General features: G+C 48.1%; 1 protein-coding gene across 1 annotated transcript in view; it reads left to right on the top strand.

The window, feature by feature from the left end:
* Positions 1-16,182, top strand: part of tgfbr1b (transforming growth factor, beta receptor 1 b) — a 65,786-nt gene that overhangs the window by 15,261 nt on the left and 34,343 nt on the right. The window contains exons 2-4 of the mRNA XM_041968381.1: positions 6,344-6,595; positions 8,027-8,287; positions 9,116-9,346. Of these exons, the coding sequence (XP_041824315.1) occupies positions 6,344-6,595; positions 8,027-8,287; positions 9,116-9,346 (744 nt within the window). The remainder of the gene's footprint in view (positions 1-6,343; positions 6,596-8,026; positions 8,288-9,115; positions 9,347-16,182) is intronic.

A 16,182-nucleotide genomic window follows, 5' to 3' on the forward strand; every position in this document is an offset into this window, starting at 1 on the left:
ACCACATCAGCACTCTGCATCACGGCTTTTCTTTTAGGTGTGATGCCGCCGCTGTGGCCACCACATTTCTTTACTGATGAGCGCCTCAGTTTCTGTGTAGAAACTGTCATTTCCGTCTGTTGCCATGGTTTCCTGTTTCATCAGCAGCTTCTTCACCTGCATCGACCTCCGTGTCCTGCTTTGCATGGACCACGTATAGCGGGTCTCGGCCTGTTCAGGGCCGGATATGAGGCCGGGTCAGTGTTTCCAGGTAGTCTGTGATGTAAAAGGAGGAACTGTGTGCAGGTGTGCGTGTGCACAGTTTTATGTCTGCATTGTTTTGCACCTGCACCATTTTCAGCTTTTGGGCATACGTGCACTTTTAGTTGAGATCCTATGCAGTGTTTTAGAAATGAGAGCTCTGGATTTTACAGAGGGTTTATTTTCTTCTGCCCCCCCAGCTCTTCATTGTTGTCATCCTCCTCCATCCTCATTTCCTTTGTCATTTTTCTTCTTTCCACCTTCTTCTATTATCCCCTTTTTTCTAGTTCTTCTTTCTCACCTTCTTTCTCCTCCTTTGTTTTGTCTTTATTTGTCTTGTCCTTTGTCTCCTCCTTCCTCTTCCTCACGGTGTTCACGGTGGCGCTGTCCTGAGCAGCGATTCTAAGCAGTTATTGATCATTAAAAACGAGCATGTTCCTAACACTTGTGTGGTTTTCAGGATGTGTGTCGACCAACCCTGCACATGCAGCAGAACCAGACTCTGGTGGTCCTAGTGGTTGCTGGATCTGGAGGACTTGGCTTCAAGTCCCCGGGGTGGCAACTGAGGTGAAGCACCATGGGTCCCTGAGCAAGGCCCCTAACCCCCAACTGCTCTCCAGGTGCCAGAATCTGGTCTGGCAGGTCTCTGCTCCTGGTTTAACTCGGATTGGTTAAAATACAGAGAAGGAATTTTCCAGCTGGGATGAATAAAGTAGAACAAAAAGAAATAAAATGTGTTAACAGCTGTATGCTGAACCAGAGCAGCTCCTGCTGGTCTGACTGTTGCTCCATGCTCTTTTGACTGCCATCTTTCTCAGAAGCATCGTGCATGAATCAACCACTTCCTGTTTCACCACTCTGTGACTCATCAGCTGCTACAACCTGCATGTGCTTCTGTCAGGCTTATAAACAAAGAGGGGAGAGCATTTCTTCACGAATGCGCGAATCAGGAAACACGAATCAGGTTCTGGTTAGGGAGGGTATCCGTGGCTGAGTAGAGGGACGGTTGAGGTAAAGGTGGGTGACACTGACGCTGTAGTAGGGCTGCTCAATCATGGCAAAAATAATAATCTCCATTATTGAATTGAGATCTTGATTCATTCATCTATTCATTATTCACTTTAATGTGAATTTTTATCGGTTGGTTGGTCGTGGGTCGGTCAGTCGGTTGTTCGGTGGGTTGGTCGTGGGTCGGTCAGTCGGTTGTTCGGTGGGTTGGTTGTGGGTCGGTCAGTCGGTTGTTCAGTGGGTTGGTCGTGGGTCGGTCAGTCGGTGGTTCGATGGGTGGCTCGGTCGGTCGGTTGTTCGGTGGGTTGGTCGTGGGTCGGTCAGTCGGTTGTTCAGTGGGTTGGTCGTGGGTCGGTCAGTCGGTGGTTCGATGGGTGGCTCGGTCGGTCAGTTGTTCGGTGGGTTGGTCGTGGGTCGGTCAGTCGGTTGTTCGGTGGGTTGGCCGTGGGTCGGTCAGTCGGTTGTTCGGTGGGTTGGTCGGTGTGTCGGTAAAGTGTTAAAGACCTACTTCAATGGAACTATTTAAAATGTAGGTGGTCTTTAAATTGTGATCATGACATTTTTGGCAAAAATAACTAAACCTGTGCCCTTTTCCAGGACTCTGCTTCTGCAGAGACCCAGTAGCTCATTAGCAATTTGCTTCTGAGTTGTGGGTGGAGTCAGTGCTGCTCAGTGCCCTTCCCCCGTTAACCAACATTCCCCACCCCCTCTGTATGCTAGCGCCCCGACCAATCGAGTGTGTAACATCTGCTTCCACGAGCTGACTGCAAACCAGCGTGTGGTTTGTTATATTGTGATGACTGAGAAACCTAATCCATCGCTCTCACAGCAAAGTTTTTCTGTAAATAAGCTAACGTGATTAGCAACCTGCTACTGCACATACGTGTCAATCCGCCATCTCCTCGTCCTCAGAGTTGGAGGGTGCTGGGCAGGAGCTTGTGGCCCCGCATTGTGGGGTTATAAATGCATGTCTGTCTGAGCTCGCCTTTTCCTGCCCGCCACTGGATCGTCATGATTTAAATGCAGAAATACTCAGAAAAGCCATTTTGATCAAATTTTCCACATACATGTCCTCTAATGTTAGATAAATGCCACGTGGACATGAACACCATGAAAAACATTATTTTCACCGGAGTGGGGCTTTAAATGACTAAACTAGTTTCTCTATTGGAGCAGCAGCCAACATTTCCCCTGTTCCCAGAATAAAAAGCAAAACATCACCTTTTTATTTAACTCCAGCGGATGTCCGGATCAAGCACCGCCTCATTTATTTTCCTGGACATGTGACACATGGCGGGTTAAAAACAAGTGTGTATGTGTGTGTTTGGCCCACAAACAGAAGCTAATGTGAATGGTCCAGTGAGTCTGAGTCAGAGTAGACTTGTGTCAGCTGGTTTTAATTTAGCTATGTCTGCTCCGTGCTTGTTTGGTCTTATCATACCAACACACCCAGACGGTGGCTGCTTTCATTCTCCAACCTCCCTCGGGTAGTCTGCTGCTTCACTTTTTACTGTCTCTGCCGAGGAATAGGACACTCCTGATGGGATTTTCTTCATTATTCATACTTTAATTCTTTACATAACATAAGGAAAGGACTGCTCGGCTGTGCATTTCCTCTCCTGTTTGTTATGCTCAGACCTTCACTGCTGCTGCTCCTGAACTCTCAATAATTCAGAGGTCTTATCTTGGGAGGTCTGCTATGTTGCTTTGACCTGACCAGCTCCACGTGATGTGTTTCTGACCTGAATAATAATACTAGAGAGTCTTCTGTCTGAGTGCCCTGTGCTGGGGTGACGTGGCCAGGCCTGTTTTATTCATAGTGCCATAACACCTCCAGACGGATGGTTAAGTAGAAATCCTCACATGAAACATATCCCTGACATGCTGGCTGCAGGTGGTCAAAGATGCCCTGACCTCATTGGTGTAATAACAAGTGTAGCAGCTTCATGTGTATGAGGTTAGCCATCCACAGGTAGCTGCTGTGTATGAGGTATGCCATCTACAGGTAGCGTCATGTGTGCTGTGTATGAGGTTAGTCGTCCACAGGTAGCGTCACGTGTGCTGTAAATGTGCCGCTGTAAATGTACCTGAACCCAGGTGATCCAATCACTTCCATGGCCAGAGGTGTGTCAGCTGTCAGTGGGATCATAATGAAGTGGAAGCAATTAGGAACGACAGCAACGTAGCCGCAAAAACTCAGCCCCAGTGAAATGACTGTGTGGGGTCGGTGGGCCTCGTACAATGATTGAGCGGGGTCGGTGGGCATCGTACAATGGTTGAGCGGGGTCGGTGGGCCTCATACAATCATTGAGCGGGGTCGGTGGGCATCGTACAATGGTTGAGCGGGGTCGGTGGGCATCGTACAATGGTTGAGCGGGGTCGGTGGGCATCGTACAATGATTGAGCGGGGTCGGTGGGCATCATACAATTATTGAGCGGGGTCGGTGGGCATCATACAATGGTTGAGCGGGGTCGGTGGGCATCGTACAATGGTTGAGCGGGGTCGGTGGGCATCATACAATAATTGAGCGGGGTCGGTGGGCATCGTACAATGGTTGAGCGGGGTCGGTGGGCATCATACAATAATTGAGCGGGGTCGGTGGGCATCGTACAATGGTTGAGCGGGGTCGGTGGGCATCGTACAATGATTGAGCGGGGTCGGTGGGCCTCGTACAATGATTGAGCGGGGTCAGTGGGCATCATACAATAATTGAGCGGGGTCGGTGGGCCTCGTATAATGGTTGAGCGGGGTCGGTGGGCCTCGTACAATGATTGAGCGGGGTCGGTGGGCATCGTACAATGATTGAGCGGGGTCGGTGGGCATCGTACAATGATTGAGCGGGGTCGGTGGGCATCGTACAATAATTGAGCGGGGTCGGTGGGCATCGTACAATGGTTGAGCAGGGTCGGTGGGCATCATACAATAATTGAGCGGGGTCGGTGGGCCTCGTACAATGATTGAGCGGGGTCAGTGGGCATCATACAATAATTAAGCAGGGTCGGTGGGCATCGTACAATGGTTGAGCGGGGTCGGTGGGCCTCGTACAATGGTTGAGCGGGGTCGGTGGGCATCGTACAATAATTGAGCGGGGTCGGTGGGCCTCGTACAATGATTGAGCGGGGTCGGTGGGCCTCATACAATAATTGAGTGGGGTCGGTGGGCATCGTACAATGGTTGAGCGGGGTCGGTTGGCATGGTACAATGGTTGAGCGGGGTCGGTGGGCCTCGTACAATGATTGAGCGGGGTCGGTGGGCATCGTACAATGGTTGAGCGGGGTTGGTGGGCCTCATACAATAATTAAGCGGGGTAGGTGGACCTCGTACATTGAGCGGGGTCGGTGGGCCTCATACGTTGATTTAGCGAGGTCGGTGGGCATCGTACAATGATTGAGTGGGGTCGGTGGGCATCGTACAATGGTTGAGCGGGGTCGGTGGGCATCGTACAATGATTGAGCGGGGTCGATGGGCATCGTACAATGATTGAGCGGGGTCGGTAGGCATCGTACAATGGTTGAGCGGGGTTGGCAGATGCTGGGGCGCATAGTGCGCAATGGTTGGCAACTTTCTGCAGAGTGGATTGCTTCAGACCTCCAGACTTCATGTGGACTTCAGATCAGCTCTAGAACTGAAGAGAGCTTCATGGATTGGAATTACATGGCAGCAGCTGCATCCAGGCCGTACATCATCAGAAGCAATGCAAAGCATCAGATGCAGTGGTTTTGAGAATGCTGTCACTGGACTCTGGATCAGTGGAGACCTTTTCTCTGGAGTAAGGAATTAGGCTTCGCCATGTGGTGATCTAATAGAGCAGCTTGGGTATGGCGGTTGCCAGGACCAAGGTGCTGGCCTGACTGCATTAGGGCAATGTGGTGGAGGGGGGATCATGGTTTGGTTTGTTTTCCAGGAGCTGGGTTTGGCCCCTTAGTACCACTGAAAGGAACTCTGAATGCTTCAGCATACCAAGAGGTTTTGGACAATTCCATGCTCCCAACTTTGTGGGAACAGTTTGGCAATGGCCCTTCCCTATTCCAACATGACTGTACACCAGTGCTCAAAGCAGGTCCATAAAGACCTGGATAAGTCTGGTGTGGATATACCTGATCGGCCTGCATAGAGTCCTAACCTCAACCCGATAGAACACCTTTAGGATGAATCAAAGCAGATGCTAAGAGCCAGGTCTTCTGGTCCAGCATCAGGGTCTGACCTCACACACATGCTCTTCGGGAGGAATGGTCAGAAATTCCTATTAACACACACCTAAACCTGTGGAACTCCTTTCCAGAAGAGCCGAAGCTGTTAGAGCTGCAGAGGGAGGGCAACCGTCATGCTGAACTTATCTGATTAAGAATGGAGGTCTGTTAAGTTCATAAGGCAGGTGAGCCAGTACAGCGTATTTTATTTCATTTTTCATAGGAAGACTTGGGCCGTTGGCTCTCAGGGTTTTTTTTCTTTCTCCAGAGCCTGGACTCGGCTGCAGGGTCTGCCTGTAGTAACATGGTCTGGTCCTTTTACGGTTTCCTGGGGGTTTAAATGTCTGCTGTGTAGATCATGACTAACTCAGTCTGTTACAAACCAGTTTAGTTAAGAGTTTCTGTTTAATTATAGCAAATCACATCAGCAGTCCATCATCTTTCCTCTTCTTGATCAGAATCAGCATGGCAGCAGCATCGTCTCATTTATCAGTATTCTATTAAATCAGCATCTCCGATATCTGCACTGCTCTCAGAGCCAAATTGAATGAAGGTAATCAGATTACAGGCTGCTGCTGACACTTAACTAGAACAGCCTGAAATCTTCCTCCTCTTCAACATCTCCAGTTTTCTTCATGATGCATTCACGCCCCGTCTGTAATCTCTTTGAATCTCCAAGCCGGGTGGTGCTCGTCTATCTGTTGTACAGAGGAGCTAAACCATCTATGAGCCTAGGTTCTGGCTTCTCATCTGTACTACACCTGTGTCCGTCTGGAAGACATTGGCTGGAAAACGGGTCGTGTGGATGATGTAATGTCTGACGTTCCTGCTTGTTTCAGACTCGTATGTTGAATAAGAGCATGATGTGTTTTAGACCTAACCCTCGCCTCTCGCTCTTCTCCAGCCCTCCAGTGTCACTGTGACCAGTGCCAAGGCAACTCCAGCTGCACCACAGATGGGGTCTGCATCATCGTAGTCCAGAAGACCCGTAACCAGCTGATCACCACGCAACGCCAGTGCATACGAGACAGTTCCCTCATCCCCCGAGACAGGCCCTTCATCTGTGCCTCTTCCACCAAAGCTGGTGAAGGCCTCCACCCTTTCTGCTGCATAGAGGATTTTTGCAATGAGAAGGTAGACCCCACCGCCATCCCTGGTAAATATAACCCCCCCCCCCCCCCCCCCCCCCCCCCCCCCCCTACACACACACACACACACACACACGTTTCTACTGAAGATATTTGTTCATTTGATTAGGAAGAATTATTTAAAAGGATTACAGTGGTCTCTCGTTAATCGCAGGAGTTGTGTTCTAAAAATAACCCGCAACAGGCAAAATCAGTGAAATAGTCATCTTTATTTTATACAATTATTTTAGATATTTTAAGGCTGTAAAACCACTCACTACACACTTTATACACTTTTCTCAGACATTAACATTTTTACACTTTTCTCTTGTTTAACTTCAGTCAGACTGCTAGCGATGCAAGATTTATGTAAATCTGGCAAGCTGAACGCTTCTGTACTGTACAGGAGACACGGCACAGAGTAGATTGACAATAGTCTACAGCCAATCAGGACGCAGAACACAATGCGCTGTAAAAAAAACAACATTGTACAAAAAAAATCTGCGAAACTGCGAGGCCGCGAAAGGTGAACAACCAGTACCCTGTTTCATCCATTAAACAACCAAATTTCACTTCATCGGGTCCACCTTCTAGTACCGGGTCGGACCTTTTTAATCCTGGTGTGATAGATGAAGCAGGTGGTGGAAACCTTCCTCAGAGGTTTTCTCCATATTAACATGACAGCATCACACAGTTGCTGCAGGTTTGTCGGCTGCATCCATGATGAGAATCTCCCGTTCCACCACATCCCAAAGCTGCTCTACTGGACTGAGATCTGGTGGCTGTGGAGGCCGTTGGAGTCCAGTGAACTCATCATCATGTTCTAGAAAGCAGGTGGAGATGATCTGAGCTTTGTGACATGGTGCATTATCCTGCTGGAAGTAGCATCAGAAGATGCTCCACTGTGGTCATAAAGGGATGGACATGGTCAGCAACAATACTCAGGTAGGCTGTGCTGGTTAAACCAGGCCACGTTGGTACTAAGGGGCCCAAAGTGGACACTGGACCTTTAAGCAAAGAAACCCAGTCCTCCCTTCTTCCAGATAATGTCAGGGTAAATACTGTGTAGTTCCCAGTGCAGTTGAGTCGTAGTCCCTCCATCGTGTCCAGAGAGGCTAACCAGATGCCACCTCATCGGGCTCCTCTGGATGTGAAGGCGCAGCAGCTCTGAGCTGAGGGTTGGAGTACGTCATCCACCTGCAGGCTCCAGCAGCACGTGTCCATGGTGTGATGGATAGCAGCCTGCCACCAAACTGAAATCACATATTCTTTTTAGAAACATTGTCTCACATTAATCTTGTGGCTACAGTACAGTTTTATATTTTCCATAAAAGTGAAGACAACGTGAGTCTTAGTGACCAGCAGCATAGAAAGTCCAGACCCTTCCTGGTCCAGCTCTTCAGAAACATGTAAAAGATGAAATGTGTAGATTTTAAACACATCTGCTTTGTGTCCTGCAGACACCCCAGTGAACCCCCCTGTCCTGGGCCCCGTGGCCCTCGCCGCTGTCATCGCTTGCCCAGTATGCGTGCTCTGCCTGCTGCTGGTTCTGGCCTTTTATATTTGCCACAACCACAGAGGACTGGGAGCTGGGGGTGCTGGAGCCCACCACCACCGTGTGCCCAATGAAGAGGACCCCTCTATGGACCACCCTTTTATTACTGTTGGAACAACCCTAAAGGACCTCATCTACGACATGACCACCTCAGGATCTGGATCAGGTACGCTTTCTAGTCTGGCAGAGGGATGGTTTAGGTAATGATTTACTCTCCTAAAGGTGGCCAAGGTGATCCCTCACATGTTGATGTCAGCATGCAGATGTTAGAGGAGAAAAGATGGATAAATATGAAGTGATTGGAGGTTATTGTTCCGGTCAGCTGCCTGTTAACCTGCAGCTGATCTGGTTCTACAGTGGGTCGACCTGCAATACAACATGCAGGCATAGCTGTTAATTGTACGTCAGTAAAACCAATAAACACGTTGAAACTGCTACAAAGCTGCTGGCCTTCCTGGTAGGCAACGTCATTTCCATCTTCTTCCTCAGACGGTGGGCCCCGCCACAGTCCAGTCAGACTTGCCCGAATGGCGGTGGTTTCATGGTTTATTTTATTTAATCTTTATTTAACCAGGAAATCATCCGTTGAGATTAAAAAACTACAGTTAGAACAGTTTCATGCAACTTGTATAGATCATCAGGAATGACCTTGTTTATAAAACATGGCAAAATTGTGTCATTAGCCCTTTAATTAGAAAAGTGCAGGTGATCACAGGAGGTCTCCATGATAACATGGAACTGATCTGGAATCCTAGTTTTTATTTGTTTTTAGACTAATGAACTACGTAATACAACATCATTTCTATATAATTATATATACAGAATTATCTCTTTCCATCATTAGAAGCTGCACCAATAAAACCCAGATTCTTATAAAAGGTAGTATTTTACAAAAGGCCTATTCAGTCTTTGATTATTTAGAGAATAATTTGGAGCGTTGAAGTGTTATTTGGCAGACTCAGTCCCAGCTTCACCTAAGGTGGTCTTTCTTCAGGTCTGCCACTGCTGGTCCAGAGGACCATCGCCAGAACCATCATCCTCCAGGAGAGCATCGGGAAGGGGCGCTTCGGTGAAGTGTGGCGGGGAAAATGGCGTGGTGAGGAGGTGGCCGTGAAGATATTCTCCTCCCGAGAGGAGCGCTCCTGGTTCCGAGAGGCTGAGATCTACCAGACCGTGATGCTGAGGCATGAGAACATCCTGGGCTTCATCGCTGCTGACAATAAAGGTGAGAACCAGCAGACGGGTCCTCCTGGGAGCGAACGTCTACACCATACTGCTGTAAATGTGTTCATCTATGAGCGAAGCTGGTGGAGGCGTGAACAGAGACGATGAGGGTGTCGGAGTGAAGACATCACACGGGTTGACAGCTGCAGCAGACACATGCACACAGATGCAGCGAGGCCAAGCAGAGGAAGGTGGGGTAGACAGGTGTAGCCGTCATGGTGAAAGACCTTCAACAGCAGACGGCTTCTCTCCGTCTGCAGGATCGCTGCTGAAGTCCCGACGAGAGCAGCAGGATGGGGTCGTTGTTCAGGGCTCTTGCATATAGTTTCTGATGGGAATGTTTGGAACAAGCCGGTATCTTGCAGCGTAGCCGACTGACCGACTTTGTTGCTTTATTTAGCGAGTTTGCATTAAATATAGCGACTGTTTGTGGCGTTATCGGAGACTGTGGTGGAGGGACGTCGGTCTGACTCCAGGGCTGTGCTTCTTCACTGGTCTCACAATTAGATTCAATTACAAATATCTTGTCAAGGATTCGACTTAAGATGCATCCATATGGAGCTCCAGACATCACGTGACTCTTTGTTTACGCCGCCATATTGGCAGGAAAATCTGCTTCCAAATGAGTGGTGCCGGCTGAATTTACACCGTCAGACTTTACGTCTCATTTTAAATCTGAAGACGCTGTTCGATGTACAGGGAAACTAGAATTGTCTCATGTACCCGGTTTATTTAAAGCTCTCGAGGCGGTCGGAGCGGATTTTGTACCGGACCTGTGGACTGTGGAGAATCCTGTAGGGAAACTAAAGGACACGGTCTGTTGTCAGCAGGATTCTTGCTTAATCGTTTCATACTCTGTAGATGTAACACACCCTGTATTTTCATTATTTATAGTTGGCTTGCATCACACCAGTATGGATTTCATCATTACGGGGAAGCAAATTTAGAAAAATGATCTGAAATAAATTTTTTTTATATTCAGAAATCTTAAACCTAAACCCGCAATTTGTCCTCGAGTTTATACGTTCTTAGGTTACCTGAGAGATTCTGGATGGTTACGTGGTGCAAACACCTGCACATGCTCCGCCCCACGGAGGCAGCAGCCTGCAGCCATGATGATCATCCTGTAAAACTACAGCTTTACCTTCTCCTCTTGTGTTGCTTTGACACAGCGCCTAAAAGTCATTTGTGGGAAATAGTTGCTGTAATGAAGAGTGAAGTTTGGTCAAATAAAAAGTTAAGTTACAAAATTACCTGTTTGTGCGTTTCTCCATTTTAAAGTAGATTATTCAATCATATATTTAATTATTTTATTTAAATCAATATTTCTTTATGTTTCAAGTGCACTTTAAGGCCCCCTGGTGGCGTGGAGGCCCCAAGCAGCCCCTTTGCTGGCTTATGCTTTAGGACGGCCCTGCTGTAGACATAAACCTTTGAAAAGTAAAAATTACTTCAGTGTAACATGTTGTTGACGCTTTATTAAAAACCAAACCCGACTAAAGTAAAGTAAAAACCACTTTTTTTATGTGATTTTATTAGATTTAATTAGATTTGATAGATTTTTATCAGATTTTATATTGGATCACATTTAATGTGTCATTTGCTGCCATGTGCAACGTTATTAAATCATGTACTCGGAGCCGGTTATTCTTTTCATTTCCACAAAGTGTCGTTTATTTACTTTAACGGGAAAAACATTAAAAACAGATTCTTGTATATAATGTTGGCAAATGCCAGAAAACTCTTGTGAGGCAGGGGAGGAGGGACTATGAAGTCATTAAAAACTAATATTACAGTGTTGGATTGTGGGAAAACATTTACCACGGGTTGTTCTTTTAACAACTTCCAGTGATTTGTAGCAACAAATGAGAAGGAGGATTGTCCTGAAGGCAGACTTGCTTCTGGGATGTGTAACATGATAAGATGCAGGTGTGGAAGCGTTGGGCTTAACCCCGACTGGCTGCTGAAGGGGAGGCAGACGCTGTCAACATGGCGAGGACGTGACCTCGGACTGCTTTCTACATGCCAGGATGGGAGGACTACCACTCCCATCAGACTGGTAGATGGTTCCAACACAGTCCCTCTGCATGGTTCGGTACGGGCCGGTACGATACGGTACAGGTCTGTGTGTTACGGCTCGGTTCGGTAAGAGCCGGTACGATACGGTACAGGTCTGTATGTTACGGCTCTGTTCGGTAAGGGCCGGTACGATACGGTGCAGGTCTGTATGTTATGGCTCTGTTCAGTAAGGGCCGGTACGATACGGTACAGGTCTGTATGTTACGGCTCTGTTCGGTAAGGGCCGGTACGATACGGTACAGGTCTGTATGTTACGGCTCTGTTCGGTAAGGGCCGGTACGATACGGTACAGGTCTGTATGTTACGGCTCTGTTCGGTAAGGGCCGGTACGATACGGTACAGGTCTGTATGTTACGGCTCTGTTCGGTAAGGGCCGGTACGATACGGTACAGGTCTGTGTGTTACGGCTCTGTTCAGTAAGGGCCGGTACGATACAGTACAGGTCTGTGTGTTACGGCTCTGTTCGGTAAGGGCCGGTACGATACGGTACAGGTCTGTATGTTACGGCTCGGTTCGGTAAGAGCCGGTACAATACGGTGCAGGTCTGTATGTTACGGCTCTGTTCAGTAAGGGCCGGTACGATACGGTACAGGTCTGTATGTTACGGCTCTGTTCGGTAAGGGCCGGTACGATACGGTACAGGTCTGTATGTTACGGCTCGGTTCGGTAAGAGCCGGTACAATACGGTGCAGGTCTGTATGTTACGGCTCTGTTCAGTAAGGGCCGGTACGATACGGTACAGGTCTGTATGTTACGGCTCTGTTCGGTAAGGGCCGGTACGATACGGTACAGGTCTGTATGTTACGGCTCTGTTCGGTAAGGGCCGGTACGATACGGTACAGGTCTGTATGTTACGGCTCTGTTCGGTAAGGGCCGGTATGATACAGTACAGGTCTGTGTGTTACGGCTCTGTTCAGTAAGAGCCGGTACGATACGTTACAGGTCTGTATGTTACGGCTCTGTTTGGTAAGGGCGGGTACGATACGGTACAGGTTTGTATGTTACGGCTTGAAATTAAAAAGATTAAAAAGATCTCTAAAAACAGGCACTATCAGTGATCGACAGATTTTTACATCACTAAGAAATAAAGTCGTAAAACAGATCCGTAAAGCTAAAGCAAAATTTTTTATTGAGACAATAGAAGGGTCAAATGGTAATGGAAAACTGATTTGGGAAAATTTAAATAAACTTTTAGGACAAAATAAACATATCCAATCTAGAGATTTGCAGCTCCAAGAAAATGGCACACTAACTGACAATTTAGATATTATTGTTAATAGTTTTAATACATTTTTTATTAGATCGATTGAGGAACTGACAGCTGATTTTAAATGCCCAGACCTCCAATACAAGCCTCTGGATGAAACAATACCAATCTTCAATATCCAAAATATAACTGTCCCAGATGTCTTGAAAATAATTTCATCTCTAAAAGTTCAAAAGCAAGAGATGCATTTGGACTCACAAACAGTTTTTTAAAGATTCATAAGGAGGTGTTTGCAAGTCCAATCACACCTTTAATAAATTTGTCAATAAACCATACTAAAGTTCCATTGACATGGAAGACTGCAAGGGTTACCCCAGTGTATAAAGCTGGGGACAAGACAAAACCAGAGAACTATCGGCCAATAAGTATTTTACCAATTGTATCAAAAATAGCAGAGAAGTGGGTTTCTATTCAATTAATTGAACATCTAAACAGTGGTAGTACCCCTCTCCATCCAATGCAATTCGGTTTCCGTAAACATCACTCTACAGAAACAGCAACCTGTTACTTTCTTGAGAATGTAAAAATGGCATGTCGCGTTGGCCCGGGGCGTAGGCGGGCTGTCCCGGGGGGTTTTGGCTGGAAGGTGCTGTTTTGGGGGTGGGGAGTGGGGGGCGGGGGCGGGGTGGGGGGGGTGAGGGCCTGGCTCATGTCTCCTCGCCTCCTGGCTAGGGCTGTCCCCCCGTGGCGTGGGGTGGCGGGAGGATGGTGGTGGGGGGATGGTGTTTGTGTGTGTGTGTGTTGGGGGGGGGGGGGGGTGTGTGGGTGGGAGAGTGGTGTGGGTGTGGGGGGATGGGTGGTGGAGGGATGGTGTGTGGGAGGGTGGGGTGTGTGGAGGTGGATGCGTGGTGTGTGGGAGGGGGGTGGTGTGGGTGTGGGAGGATGAATGGTGGAGGGATGATGTATGTGTGGGAGGATGGGGTATGTGTGGGAGAATGTATGGTGCAGGGATGGGGGAGTGTGTGGGAGGATGGATGGTGGAAGGATGGTGTGTGTGCGGGAGGATAGATGGTGTATGGGAGGGAGGATGGTGTGTGTGTGGGGGAGTGGTGTATGTTTGGCGCTCCTGGGCCCGGGCCCGGGCCCTCTGCCCCGTCTGTCCCGGGCGGCCGGTGCCCGGGGGGGTCGGGGACTGCTGGCCTCGGCCCTCCGGGGCCGGTGCCCTGTGTCCGCAGGGCGGCTCCTGCTGGGGTCTCCTGCTGCTGCCTTCCTGGGCGGGCGAGTGGTCGTCTCTGTGGACCGGTCGGGATCTGTTGCCTGCGGGGGGGCTGGTGGCCTGGGTCTCGGGACCGCTGGCCTGACTCTGGCCTCTGTTCAAGTGAGGTGGCATCTGCATGATCACTCTGCATGGTCACTCCTTCCTGAACGTCTCCACACAGTCTTTGCGTCGCCGTGTGGCCGAGTTCTCCAACACATCCACACAGGTTTCTCTGCGCGTGTTCTTGAATACAGCAGTTTGACTTATATCTATTATCATATTTTTTTTGTTTTTAGGCCCGAGCACCGAAGGCGGTGCGAAGGCCTATTGTAATGCAAGCGTTTATTATTAGGCCCGAGCACCGAAGGCGGTGCGAAGGCCTATTGTAATGCAAGCGTTTATTATTATTTTTATTTCGCACAATGAATCGCATTTTTGGGGGCCTGAACATGCTCGAAAACTCACCAAATTTTGCCTACCCCCCCATTGGAATGCGAAAAATTTAATAATTTGGGCTGCTCGGGACTGTTCAGGCAAAACTGAACCAGAGCGCCACCTATTTGTGATGCCCCTCCATTGCAAGTTAGCAATCTCTATGAAACTTTGCACACATGTTCCACATGGTGGGGGGAACAAAAAAAGAAATTATAGTATAGGTCTAAATAAAACAGGAAGTCGGCCATTTTGGGTCAAAGTCGCCATTTTGGCGTTTTACTGACCTCGCATTTGAACGAACTCCTCCTAGAGATATTATCGTATTGACACCAAAATGGCTGAGGATGTTCAGAAGGCATGTGTGATCAAAAGTTATGCAAAACTTTCTCAAAGGAGTAACGGCGTACAGGGGGCGTGGCCTCAAAGTTTGATGTCTCGCCATGAAAGACGAAATTGATATAACTCCCACATAAAACAACTTTTCTGAACCAAAATGGCCTCGTATGATACTAGTCCCATCCTCAACACATCTACTGTGGTCATTATTGGATTATGAATAGGCCACGCCCCCTGGCAACAGGAAGTCATGTTTTTTACTCGAAGACCCACTTCTCTGACGTTTTGAACACAACCGGGGTCAAACTGCATCAGACACCTGAAAACAAGTTGGGGATGATATCCGGTGAAGACTGTTGCTCTACGCTGCAAAGCAAGACCGTGGCGCCATGGCGAACTTCGATAAGACGCCATGACATCATCAATCACTATAACTCCCTCATTTTTCACCCAATCACCATCAAACTCACAGGGCTTAGTCATGGTCCGGTCCCGAACAGACCCATATGACCACTTCCGGTCTAGCCCTAAGCCCCGCCCACTTTCAACAGGAAGTGCTTTTTTGCAGTTGTCGTGGTCCTTCTCCTCAGGCATGAACCCCAGACACTTGAAAGTGCTTCACAACAGGTCAAACCCTTTCATGATACTACAACAAAAATCTCAAGTTCCTTCGCCAAACGTAACCATGGCGAATATTGGTCCGACGCCATCAAACAGGAAGTACTTGTAACTCACCCGGTGTACCATCGATCTCCACCAAACTCGGCAGGAAGGATCGTATTCAGACGTGGAACTGAGCCAAATTGACATATGCTGGAATAGTGACATAGTGGCTCTATAGCGCCCCCTACAATATTTTGATCAACCAGCCCCGCCCCCTACGTGGACCGACATGCATGAAATTCACCACATTGATTTACTATGCCAGGATGCACAAAACTGTCCATTAGACCTATAGGCTAATTTCAACAGGAAGTCGGCCATTTTGTAAAACGTGTCATTTTCAGGGTCATTTTGGCCTGTTTCTTGCCATTGCATTTGAACGAACTCCTCCTACAGATTATATCGTATTTACCTCAAAATCACTCTGAAGCTTCCAGAGGCATGTGTGATCAAAAGTTATGCAAAACTTTCTCAAAGGAGAAAGGGCATGGCGGGGGCGTGGCCTCAAACTTTGATATCTCGCCATGAGAGACGAAACTGACATAACTTACATATAAAACAACCTATCTTAACCAAAATGGCCCCGTTTGATGTCATTTCCATGCTGACCACATCTACATGTCCAGATGTTGTCACCTGGACATTGCTCAACGCTGCATGGCCAGACGGTGGCGTCATGACAAACTTGGATAAAACGCCATGACATCATTAATCAGTATAAATCCCTCAATTTTCATCCAATCACCATCACACTCACAGTAATTACTCAGGGTCTGTTCCTGAACAGATACATTGAACTACTTCTGGTCTTGGTCTAAGCCCCGCCCACTTTCAACAGGAAGTGTCTTTTTCAGACACT

Source organism: Melanotaenia boesemani, chromosome 18, assembly GCF_017639745.1.
Source record: "Melanotaenia boesemani isolate fMelBoe1 chromosome 18, fMelBoe1.pri, whole genome shotgun sequence".
In the NCBI taxonomy this organism is placed as follows: domain Eukaryota; kingdom Metazoa; phylum Chordata; class Actinopteri; order Atheriniformes; family Melanotaeniidae; genus Melanotaenia; species Melanotaenia boesemani.